Below are 12,941 nucleotides of genomic sequence, written 5' to 3'. Positions count from 1 at the left end.
AGACTTCCCATGGAGTGAGGAGTCCAGGACCCAGAGATCATGACCTGAGCAGAAACCAAGACGCCCAACTGACTGAGCCACCCAGGCGTCCCATAGTTCCTCTTTATTTAATTCCATTATTTTGTTTTATCAGCATTAAAGTCAGAGGAAGAGTGACTTTTTTTTTTTCATTGTTTATTACCTTTCACAAGATAAAATAATCACCAAGGCAGACTTTTTGGAAGTTTTCACTTTTATACTTTGATCAAGCTCTGGCTTTAGGCACATATATAAATATCAAAATGTTTATCAACATTATTTATACACTGACAGCCTTTTTAAAGAAAGAATAAGTGAAAATAGTATTTATGATTTTCCAGTGATTTATATCCACCAACTTATCCTCACAATAGCAAATTTAGTGTTGACATTGTTACCTTTTTTTTTTTTTTTTTAATGAGGAAACTAATAGCCAATGCAATTAATTTGCTCAGGGTCATACAGCAATTCCTACAACAGTCTGCTAAAGATTGTTTTTGTCCTGCTCCTAGATAATGGCACCAATTCTTTGCTATCATACACCCTCCACATCTCTAAGCTGAACCTCAATGTTATATCTCTTACCTTCCATTTAACTAAAATATTACACTCAGGGTCAACTAAGTAACTTTATGTTGTTGAATTTACTTTGTTCCTTGACTACAAAAAATTCTACACAGGGATCTGTGTTCTCTGAAGCCAGATTGATGGTATTTTGTGATCCAAAAGATGTTGGGTTATGCATAAATTATTAAGACACTTGAATTTTTACTCCCAGAATCTGATGTTCATTCTTAAGATACTACACAGAATGATGTATTGGATAAAAAAAATTTTGTAAGTCTGTAAATATGTCATAAATAAATAATACCTCAGTTTAAAAAAATAAAATAAAATATTGACATTGTGGATATGCAATAATGCAATAGCAGGAATGTGGTTATCAGGGAGAGATAACAAAATGACAGTGACTAACATTTGCTAAGTATATCTCAGGTTCTGTTTTGTGTATTGCATTACTTGATCCTTATTAGCAACCTTAGCAGTGGATATTTTTCTAATTTCCACTTTAGTAAGAAAAAATATTGATGAAAATACAAAGAATTTGTCCAAGATTTCAGTTAAAAAAAGTAGAAAGGCCAGACTTTGGATCCATAGATTCTGAAGATATATATCCAGGCTCTTCATCTAACTCTACGCTGGTTCTAGTAGAGGTGAAAATAAATAATAAAGAAAGAAACACGTGTTTGTACAATTGTTCTATTCATTCAGCGATGGGTGACATTCATTAATTACTGAAATGGAAGGTGCTAGGAAGCAGTTTAGAAAAACATGCTGACAATGATGGGAGCTTTGCGCATGGAATTCAATATCCACAAGCCCCATTGGAAACATAGGACTGTGTTTGATAGTCTTCTACAATATGATCCTCTGTTTGCATAGACCCAGTGAGATTAGATAATTCAAGATATTGAAAGCCAGACTGAAAAGTCTAAGCTTGATGTTATAAAGAGGAGGAAGCTTCTGAATACTCTACTCAGGGAAGTGACGTGATTGGAGTGGTGCTTTAGAAAGATTGATTTTGCATTTACATGCCATATGGATTGAAATTTGGTGAGATGTCCAATAGGAAAGGAAGCCAAGAGCCACTAATCATTGCAGATAGAGGCAGATAAGATTTGGGCTTAACGTGGAAACAGGAAGGAAGAGTAGAACACAAGAATTATGATGTGGGAATGACGAAAATAACTTTGTGACTTATTGCGATGTATATAAGAGATAGACTTGAGGATGAACGTGACTATAAAACAGTGGAGAGTGGAGGGATGAATTAGAGATATTGGTTCTAGGCATATTAGACCCTATTCACTTGAATAGGTTCTGTACCTTTGTATATTATTTTTAATTACTGAAATGTTTAATTCATCATCTATTTCCTGGGGACTGAGCATAGTCCAGTCACTTTTCTCAATGTTACACACACACACACACACATATATATATATATATATATATGCATGCATGTATATAAGTATGGAATAATTTGGTAGTCAGCAAGTGGTTGGACATATAAAATCAGAATGTAGAAGAAAAAAAGTATTTAGGAAGATCCGAGAGCTGCAAGTCATAAGCATGTTTTTCCTTTTAGTCAGGTAACAGAAAGAGGAGGCCAACAAAAAATAAATACAAATGAAAACCCAGGGTAAGAGTCAGCCTGTCTGAAAATAGACTATCTGGCTAGATAAAGATACCCGCTGGCTCAAGTTTTGGTAATGGTACCTTTGTGCTAACAAAAAAAAGCCTCTCATTTCTCTGTGGTTGTCTCATGTCAAGGGCACAGCTCAGCTAATGGTGCATGCCTCTGTGGTCTGAATAAGAACCAAGGACCATGTCTATTCTGAATGTATGGTCAGAGGTGGGGCCTGAGATGTATGGCATCTCTCCCTCCCCCCTTCAGTACTTAGCACTTTTCCTTTTTAAATGTATTCTTAAACTGAAGATTATAATTGCTGTGATGTCCAATTTAGACCTGGCTGACATTAGAGAGTAAATGGGCATGAGGTGAAGAATTGGCAGTCTTATTATAAGCAATCAGCGTGTGGGTGTATATATATATATATACATACTATATATATATATACACACATATATACATACACACATATATATATATATATATATAAATATATATATATATATATATATATATATATATATATATATATATATTTAATGCAAACTTTAGGTCAAGCCTACAGATGAAAAGAACCTACAGTCATAATCTGGGATTAAAGAAGCATGAAACTATGATAATGTTTATGTATGGCAACTTTCATAGATTTTTAAGGTCATTTAAAATTTTTATTTCCAGGTAAGATTTTAATAGTCATATGACTTGGAATACATCAGTATTCTGCACATTAATCTCCAAACCTTAGAGTTATCCCACAATGCACTTAATAGGATATCCAAATAATTTACAGTTACTAATTAGAGCTGAAATGTACACTGTTGGATGTCTCTACAATATTCATATCTAAAAGGCCATAAACCTGCCCTCCTGGCTTTTGCTCAGTACCATTTATAAGGCATATTTTTATGTGATCCACAGTGCTCTCTTTCAAGTCTAGCATATAAGGCACACTTGACTTTTGATAGCCATTAGAGATTTTTATATGAATCTTTGATTATATCAGAACAGGGATTTGCATTTATGTGTTATTTTCAATCAAGTTTTTTTTTTGTTTTTACAAAATTAATTTCAGAGATGATATATTTACATATATATATATTTTTTTAAAGATTTATTTATTTATTTGAGAGAGAGAGAGAGATCAGGGAGCAGGGACAAAGGGAGAGAGAGTCTTAAGCAGCCTCTGCACTGAGCACAGAGCCTGACACAGGGCTCGATCTTACGACCCTGAGATCACCACCTGACCTGAAACCATGAGTCATATGCTTAACAGACTGCACCACTCAAGCACCCCTTATATATTTTTATAATATATGTATATACTTTAAGTAAATTATATGTAAATTTACAACTTTATGATTATTTCAAATGTGATATTGAAAGGAAAGAGAAGAGGGGCACCTGGCTGACTCAGTCACTAGAGTGTGTGACTCTTGATCTTGGGGTCATGAGTTCAAGCCCCAGGTTGGGTGTAGAGATTACTTAAAAAAAAAAAAAAGGGCGGGGGAGAAAGAGAAACTGAGAGAGATCCCTTCAATACTTAACGTACCTCTAATTCTTCATGTTTCTGGAGTAGAAGTTTCATTAATTTCCTCATGAGACTTTTTTCTCTATTATTTTCTCCTCTTGCCTCTTTAGCATTTTTGCTAATTGTTTATAAAGTTTTGTATACTGGAAAATAAAGTTTCATTCAGGATACATTATTGAGCTTGAAATAATGTGAGTAATGGATTGACACAAAAACACACAAGACAGATTTTATAGCTGTTTTTAAAATATAAGGATTACAACTTAAATATTCCACATAAAGCTTTATTTTAGCTAAATAATACATAAGTGAAACTAAAATAGGTAGTTACCAGTTTTATTTAGTTCATAATGACATTTGCTCTAAACTTAACACTTTCCCCAAAATTATTAACATAATTTTAATAAACAAAAAGAAAATAAATCTCACATCTTCACAAAAGATATTTATGCTAATGATTCAATAAAGTCTTTGTTTCTTTTTTTTTTTTTTAAAGATGTTATTTATTTATTTGACAGAGAGATAGAGAGCACAAGTACACAGAGAGGCAGGCAGAGGGAGAGGGAGAAGCGGGCTCCTGATGCGGGGCTCGATCCCAGGACCGTGGGATCATGACCTGAGCCGAAGGCAGCCGATTCACCGACTGAGCCACCCAGGCGCCCCAAGTCTTTGTTTCTGCTTATATTTTTAATTGTACCTGCATTCTCCCTCCATCCCTTTCTCTCTTTCACACACACACACACACACACACACACACACAAACAGGAGCTTGTTTTCCTTGAATGCAAATAAAATCCCCATACTGTATAGAAAAGGAAGAAGTAAAATTATTGCCTCAATCAATGAAATTTGATAATCAATATTTTACTCTTCATTTTCTATAGTTATAAAGATTGACTAATGTATACTTTCTTGCAATTTGAAAGCATCATTCAGCAGTTTATGCAAGTTCTCTAATTCAAATATATTAAGTGACATAGGGAGCAATTTTCCTTTATTCCTAATTGTCAGGATACCATTAAGTCTTAATAACGGCCATCCATATTACCTGGCTTACATTTCCTTTGTTTTCACTTTTTCGTAGATGTGCCATCCAGTCCCTATGGAGTGAAGATTATAGAGCTGTCACAGACCACAGCCAAGGTTTCTTTCAACAAGCCGGACTCCCATGGAGGTGTGCCTATTCATCACTATCAAGTGGATGTCAAAGAAGTGGCATCAGAAACCTGGAAAATAGTACGCTCCCATGGAGTTCAAAGTGAGTCAGTGATTTCAAAGTATGTTGGTTAATTCAAGCTGACCTTCAGTGTTCTTGTGTGATTGGGTTTTTATTTTTCTTCAATGTGTACTTTTTTTTTCTTTTAATAAAGTAGGGCTGGGAAGACATTTCCATTGCCCTTTTCTTCTTGAGAATACTTTTAATAGAGAGTGGGAAAGTTTTCATCTTTAATAAAGATGGAAGAGTTTAGGGTGCCTGGGTGGCTCAGTTGGTTAAGCGACTGCCTTCGGCTCAGGTCATGATCCTGGAGTCCCTGGATCGAGTCCCGCATCGGGCTCCCTGCCGAGCAGGGAGCCCGCTTCACCCTCTGACCCTCCCCCCTCTCATGTGCTCTCTCTCTCTCATTCTCTCTGTCTTAAATAAATAAATAAAATCTTTAAAAAAAAAAAAAAGATGGAAGAGTTTAGCAAAATCACCAAAGTTCAATTTTAGGGGAGAAAATTTAATATTTAGAATCTTGGTGGTAGAAAAACAACTACTGACATGTCAAATTTGATGGCTGAATATTCTGAAATATGTTTGTTTTTCATTTATCTGTAAGATTTCTTCTGTAAGTAGTTGTAAAAGTCATACTGTAAAATGTAGAAATCTTATATATTTATGAAGCCATCTATAAAAATTATCTGTCTACTAAAATTTATTTCAAAATTATGTTTTGAAAACTGAGCTTTTTCCTATAAATTATGGCATTTTGAGTAATAGAATAAGCTAATTCTAAGAAGTTAAAACAATTTACAGCACTTCTTTTCACATATAGAATTTCATCATTGTGAAATTGTGATTTTTTTCCCATTAAAAGAAGAAGCTAAATTAGGAAATGATAATTAATTATAAGAGGGGACTCTATTGGTTGGGATATAGAACTACATTGCATAGTCCAAAAGGACAGTAAAGAAAATAGTGAGGACACTATTGTTCCAAAGTGTCCCTCCTCTGCTGGTCCTGGCCCTGGCATGATCCTGACATGTATGGTGTAAGGGCTCTGTAAAAGGCATGAGCTGTCCTGTGAAGAAAACCATGAGCCCTCCTGTGAAGAATTGTCCTAGTAGAAAACAGAAACAGAACAGATAAAATCATTGTAGTGCCACCAGTGTTGGCACCTCCTTGTTCCATTTTTACTGAGAGTAACTATATGTTTTTTATAGAAGTGCCAGAAATATTCACCAATCTGTCATCAGTCATTTACTACATGCTTCAAATAATGCCCCCCAAACATGTCAGCCCTTATCATTTCTCTTAATGATAAGAGGATTTGGATAGGTAATGTTCTTTGTGCAAATGCTATGTGGTTCAGGAGAGAAGATAGTATCCCAAAAGAATGAGCAAGTGAGTTCTGGGACTCTAATGGAAGAAACCATTATCCTAGATTCAAGAATTCTATTTTTTAAGAGAGGGAAAACAAGAGAGATGAAAGGTGAGAGACAGAAAGAAAAATGAATTATTACTGACACTACAGAACACTCAGAGTGGGGGTGTTTGTGCACAACCAAGAAGAAAAGTAATGTTAAAGCTGAATATTAGAGAAATTAAACTTGCCAGAATAGTACTGCCACACCTCATCCCTCCACCCTGCTGAAGAAGGTTAATAGAATCTCCCAAGACTTTTTACAAAGTCGCAACATCATGAAGGATTTTTAATGGCCTTGATCTGATGGAGTTGTTCATGTTCAAAAACCTGATTTTGTTACTCCATGTATCCATCTCTCAGAAGCAGGTTTCTGTGTTTATAAAACTGATATATAAGAAAGGACATTTGCTAATTCACAATGAGAAAGCACTGTCCTGGAAATTAGACATTCAGAATATATATAATAGGTATATTCTTTACCTGTGAGTATTTTACGTAGGAAAGGAAATATGAGTCAGAAACCTGTTTGGTGAGTCTTGAATATCAGTCAAGGAAGTTAAGTGAATGAGATATCCAATGCTTTCAGACTGGGCCAGCTTAAAGCTTGCCAGTGAGACCAGAATACTCAAAGTCCTGGTTTCTCTTCCACTTCTTATAAGAACATTGATCCCATCATGGGGCTCCACCTTCATGACCTCACTAAGCCTAATTCCCCAAGACCCACCTCTAAATACTATCACATTAGAGGTTTTGGTTTCAACATATGAATTGGTGGGTGGGGGTGGGTATGGGGGCGGGGGGGTGGGAGGGAGAGTGTGTTGGGGGGGGTAGGGACACAAATCAGTTCCTAGTTCCTAAATATTCATTCTATTTTAGTCACTGTGTTAAGAACTGAAAATAAATCAAATCAATAGATTTTGAGCACAAACTGAAGAATTTGGTATTATCAATATCTTCTGTTTTACAGAGGATGAAGCTGAGGGCTATCTATATAAAGGAAAAAATTGAGACTATAAAGTTTAGCTTCTTATCTGTAAGGGAATATGGGTAAATAATGGAGAAACCAAAATTCAACCCCTAACAGGAAATCTGATTCCAAAGCCTGTACTGTTGACTGCTATGCACTTTTTATCCTCTATTCAGTTAAGAGTTGAGAAAGTGGAACAAAAATTACTGCCCTGTAAAGTATGAATATGACCCATTATATATATATCAGTGTGTTTTATGTATAAAATTTGTAAGTATTTTATATAATTTTAACTATACTTATATATAAATAATTTTTATAATATAAAATTTAAATATATATAACATGTAATGCGTGTGTTTGTTGCAATGTGCTTTAGATAGCTAGTGGAAGGAATTATATAGAGAATTTAGGGAGCAATTTGCCTGACCAAGTTAAATATGAATTAGAGAGTTGAAATATCACTGTTATTTAGAAGTTTCTTCTTAGAAAAGCAAGAAGGAAGGGACAGGAAGGGGGAGAGGGAGAGAAAAAGGAAAGAAGAACAACCTGTCAGAATGGCTAAAGTTGGACATTTTAAACATGTTTCTTCACTCCACCCCATATATGTATGGTTGACTAGACTACAGGGTCCAGAACAGGTATATTAGATATTGTGTGCATGTGAGTTGTGAGATTATGTGATGTAGTCATCAGTGGTTTGAAAAAGGATCACAATTGAGAGAGAAGTGATTACATAGTTGCTTCAATGGGAACATTGTACTTCAATTCAATACAAAGATATAAGAACAGAGTAATTTAGTAAAAGAATTATTATAAAGGATCTAAAGAATGTGGCCCCAGTACACAGGTCTCTGATGCAGCTTGATTTAAGGGTGAAAATTCAATGGTCTTGAGCAGAGGGCAAGCTTCAACAATAGTGAAAATCTTAAAAATTGTCTTCAACTTTGTAATTGTCTGCACATATTATGGAAAAGAGATCCATAGCTTTCATTCATTTCTCAAAAAATGTATCTTAAAAAATGTTTTTTTTTAGTTTGACTTTGTTCTCAAATTATAGTTTAGCTGAGTATACAATTCAAACTTGATAATTACTTTCTTTTGGTAATCTAAAGAGAGAATTTTACTCTCTTCTGTCTTCCCTTATTTTAAAGCCTGCTAGAAGTTGTTCTTTGTAAATATTTTGACTTCTTTTCTTAAGCTGGTTTTGTGATATCTACTTTAATTTGGTATCTTGAGGTTTAATCGCTTGTCCTAATGTGGAGTTATTTTTTCTCTTTGAGGTTCATTGTATTCCTCAATCCGAAGATCCATGTCTTTCATCAATTCTGGAAAATGTCATCATCATTACCTTCTTGAATATGAATATTATGTCTTCCCTCATTCTCTCTGTTCATTTGTTCTGATAATCCAAGTTATATGCTACACTTGTTATTTGGGAAGTTAGAATATCATATCTCTTTACCTTTATTGTGTTTCATTCCTTCACCATGTTATTTTTCAGTTCTGTCTACTAGTTCACTAATTCTTAATTCACTTATATCTGCCATTAAAACTATTAAAATTTTAATGGTCATATTTTTAATGTATGTAAGTTATATTAGTTCATTGTGTGTCTCAACAGTATCTCACTCATGGTGGCTTGTTTAGTAGTATACTATATGATTTAAAATGATCTCATATTTTGTTAATCCTATTTACTAGAATCATGCAAGCCCTGGGGTTTGGGTGTGTTCTTCCGCAGAAGATATTCTTTTGCTTCAGGTAGTTGCCCTGGAACATTCCAAAGTAGAAGCATCGGAGCACCCTAAATTAATTTCTTGATTTGAGAGTTTCTGTACTATGAGAGCAGGTTTATAGTTACTAATTTTCAAGAAGTTCTTATCCAACCCCCTTTGCCAAATTGGGATTTGGTTCAAGGCCAAGCCAAACAAATTTTTTCTAGCCCACACTTTTATTTGCTTCCAAGAACTTTGACATTCCTGGCTCCATGCAGGGGTCCAAGCATCAAATCTCCCTCTTTCTTCTTTCCCTAGTGAGGACATTCAAATCCAATCTTCTATATTACAGATCTGTGCAAAAGCTCTCAGCTGTCTGAGTACCAGTGAGATTTTCCACAAGACTGCAATAACTGATAGAAAAACAATTACATGGCCGCTCCTCTAGCTTCAGGTCTCCCCATCCACATCATTTTTTCATATTTCAGAGTTTGCCTTCCTTTTCTATGAGATAATATGTGCATTTAAAAAGATTTTTGAAAATGGTATGTATAATTGTTACCATATTTAAAAGACTTGATTTTATGGCTGTATTGTTGAAATTTTGAAGACATTTTTTAAAGCATATACATAGTTTTGAATAGTGAAGAAATGCTTCTTTTGTGCCTTTGCTTTATAGTTTGAACTGATCATTCATCTTAAAGTTTAAGAGAGTTTTGTAAGCATAACTGTACTCATTGCCTTTGAGGCATTTGTTAGAATATAGATTTAGGTTTATCTGTGAAAAGACAGTTACTATGGTCATGAACATTTCAGCTACTATTTTTCACCCTCGGCATGGTTTTATTTATTTATTTTAATTTACATGAGTTTAGTTGACATTCAGTTACTTTTCTTTGTTCATAAATATCTATAATTCATTATATACTATTCATGTATTTACTTTTACCTAGAAATAAATATCAGCTCTTGCTTGATTGTGTGGCATAAGCAAGAAAATTTTAGCAAAAAAAATTTTCCTATTAGTAGATTCTGATTCTAAGTAAGTCATTAATTAATTTCCGGTGAATTTCACCTGCTCACTCTGCACCTGGTCCTAGGTTTAGGGTGCAATTACGGTCTAGACCAATTATTAAATTCTTCAAGGGTTAGCTGAAGTCTTACTGATCATCCAATCACTGATGTGACACAAAACTAAATTTTGAAACATGGAGAGTTGTGAGCAAATCTGATATCAACAACTTGAACTATTCAAACTTCGAATGTGAGCCATTCTGACATTTAATTTTGAGTGAAAAAGATGTATCACAGGTGTAGCAAGACTTTTTGATTGGGAAGGATACATGACATTTTCATTACCCTATCATTTAACACTTTGTAAGCATGTTCTATATACCTCATTGGGCACAAATGAAGAGAAGATAATAATCTTGCAAAACAGCTACTCATTTTTCAGTATTCAAAATAAAAAATGAAAAATTAACATTTTAAAATAACAAGTTTTTTTTTTATCAGAGCATAGAACAATTCTCTCAGATAGCATAATCTATTTCTTTTAATTTGTGAAATGTTTAACCAGCTAGAATCACACATAGACGCCCTTTCAATCTCAACCAAGATTATTATATACTCTGCTTTATTTGGGTCTAAGGTTATAGTAGAATTTCTCTTTGTTCCCGAAAATAAGGGAGATAATTTTTATTTGAAAATAGTAGCATTTTGTAAATGGGACATTCATTAGAAACTTATTCAAATTCTCACCATTTTTACTAATCAAAGGATGTAATAACTAACTACAATTTGGAAATAAGTTCACAGTTGGACTTTACAGTTCTATCATTGCATAATTTCACTAAACCTTCAATATGGCTTTGCAGGATGCAATTGCAGTATGTATATTTTAATCTGTAGATGGTAATTTTAACATTATAGCATTTAGTTTGTAAATGTTGTGATTAAGGTTATGTACATGCTTCATTATTACATATAATGCCAAACTTTTTATCCGGGTTTTAATTTTAGTTCTATTTTAATTGAAATCTGAAGAAAAAAAATCAACTTGTATGGTAGAGAAATCCATTTTCAGCTTTGTGAAGGAGTTTTTCCAAGATTGTTTTGAAGTATAGGTTTGGATTTACAAATCACATGCCTATGCCTGAAAGGTCCACAAACTGATTTTAAATAGGAGCTTAAATTGGAATAAAGAGTAATAGATCAAATACTAAGAAAGATTTCAATGCAACTAAAGAGATGCTACTTTCCAGTACCTTCCTTTCTTTCAAAGGGGGCACCCTAAATTCAACCAGCAACTTTCTTGGAATAAAGAATCATTCTGGTTTGAATACTCCAAAACCACAAGCTTAATATCATTTATATAGATTCAGGCGGAGGCTCCACATCAACAATGAAAAGTTTATTTATTACATGCATGGGATTTCCATGTACAAACAGCACTGTTAGGACACCTAATTCCTCCATGTTTTAGTTTTTCACTAGGAATCACCTCCATGCTCTGCGATCTTCCCACCACCCCCACCCCCGTCACTTTCTCTTAGTGCAGCAGGCTTGATATGGCCTACAAAGTGTGCTTTTACATTATTTGCTTCAGAGAATTGTTTAGCTTTTAAAACTGGACATTAATGCCCTTTAGAAGTAAGACAGATTTTGGCACAATTTTTTTGTAATTTTTTTCCCATTGCTTTGTATTAGAATTTGTTAATCAAATGTTAGCTTTTTTCAAGTAATCCTCCCATATTTCCTGTGTTTTCTCTCATTGTCTCTACTTTTATCTTTTGCTCTACCCTAAATTTTTAACACTTATATTTTTCAATTTACTTATCAATTTTTAAAATTGTTAAATGTTTCATTCTCTGATCATTTATTTCATGTATGCAATATATTCTCTTATCTCTCTGATAATTGTAATATTTCTTCAGAGTTATTTTTGCTCCATGATTTGGTTTTCTTTTCCTAGACTTATTTTGTTGTTGTTGTTGTTATTTGTTTTGCTCTCTGTCATTCACATTGGAAACTTTCCCCAAGTATTTGGTGATCCTTGCCTGAATATGTGCATTTAAAAGTAAGAAAAAAATCACCCCTAAGCTCTGCGCAAAGGTAGGGCTTTTTAAGCCTTGACATCAGATGGGTTTCTAACTTCCCCATCAACAGAGGTCTGTGAAACAGTAACTATTTTTGGATATCATTTTGAGGTTGTTCAGTTATTATTGGCATAACTGGCTACCGGGACAGTTTGGAAAAGCAGCTTCTGTCAAATGGTGTCAGATGCTTCCCACAAAGTTTGTCCGGCAAATCAACTCCATGCTCCCTTATGTTTAGAATTCCAGAGTACAAAACTTCTTCGGTCCCGCTTATCCAGATAATAGATCTTTCATCTTCTGTTGAGGTGAGAGAGAGGAATTCATCTTCTCTTAAATCTGAGGAGAGGGCAGGAGAGTACAATTGTTTAAATGTTTGATGATCATCCAGTTTTGTGCTTTCATCTTTTTGGATTTAAAATTCCTGAGACTTTTCTGAAACTTCTGTAGGTCTAATTAGTTTACCTCCCCTATCATATCATCTTCATATACAGATTTTTATAATTTTTGATGTAACATTATATTTTTATATGTGGGTTTTTTCAATTTTTAAAACAGTATTAAATTATATATTGATGACATAGTGTTGAAAATTACACTTTTAAGAAAAATGAGCATATCAATGTTACTTACTAATGATTAGTACCTATAATTATCTAACTTTCTGCTCTCTTGTGCTGCTTATAGGCAAAAAAAAAATTCACATTTTTCTTGGAAACTAGCTAGTTTCATATGCACATTCAGTAGAAATTTTAAATATAAATTAAGCTCTAAAATTTGGCAGTTTTGGGGCA

At 34.0% G+C, this 12,941-nt stretch overlaps 1 protein-coding gene across 2 annotated transcripts in view; it reads left to right on the top strand.

The window, feature by feature from the left end:
* The window catches only part of NCAM2 (neural cell adhesion molecule 2), a 517,778-nt gene that overhangs the window by 431,490 nt on the left and 73,347 nt on the right, over positions 1–12,941 (top strand). For both annotated transcript variants that reach the window (XM_032406278.1, XM_032406279.1), the window contains exon 12: positions 4,825–4,998. In XM_032406278.1, the coding sequence (XP_032262169.1) occupies positions 4,825–4,998 (174 nt within the window). The remainder of the gene's footprint in view (positions 1–4,824; positions 4,999–12,941) is intronic.

The sequence above is a fragment of the Phoca vitulina genome, unplaced genomic scaffold, assembly GCF_004348235.1.
Source record: "Phoca vitulina isolate PV1807 unplaced genomic scaffold, GSC_HSeal_1.0 scaffold8, whole genome shotgun sequence".
In the NCBI taxonomy this organism is placed as follows: Eukaryota; Metazoa; Chordata; class Mammalia; order Carnivora; family Phocidae; genus Phoca; species Phoca vitulina.
The sequence above is the reverse complement of the archived record's forward strand: the minus strand, read 5'-3'. Positions and strand labels throughout refer to the sequence as shown.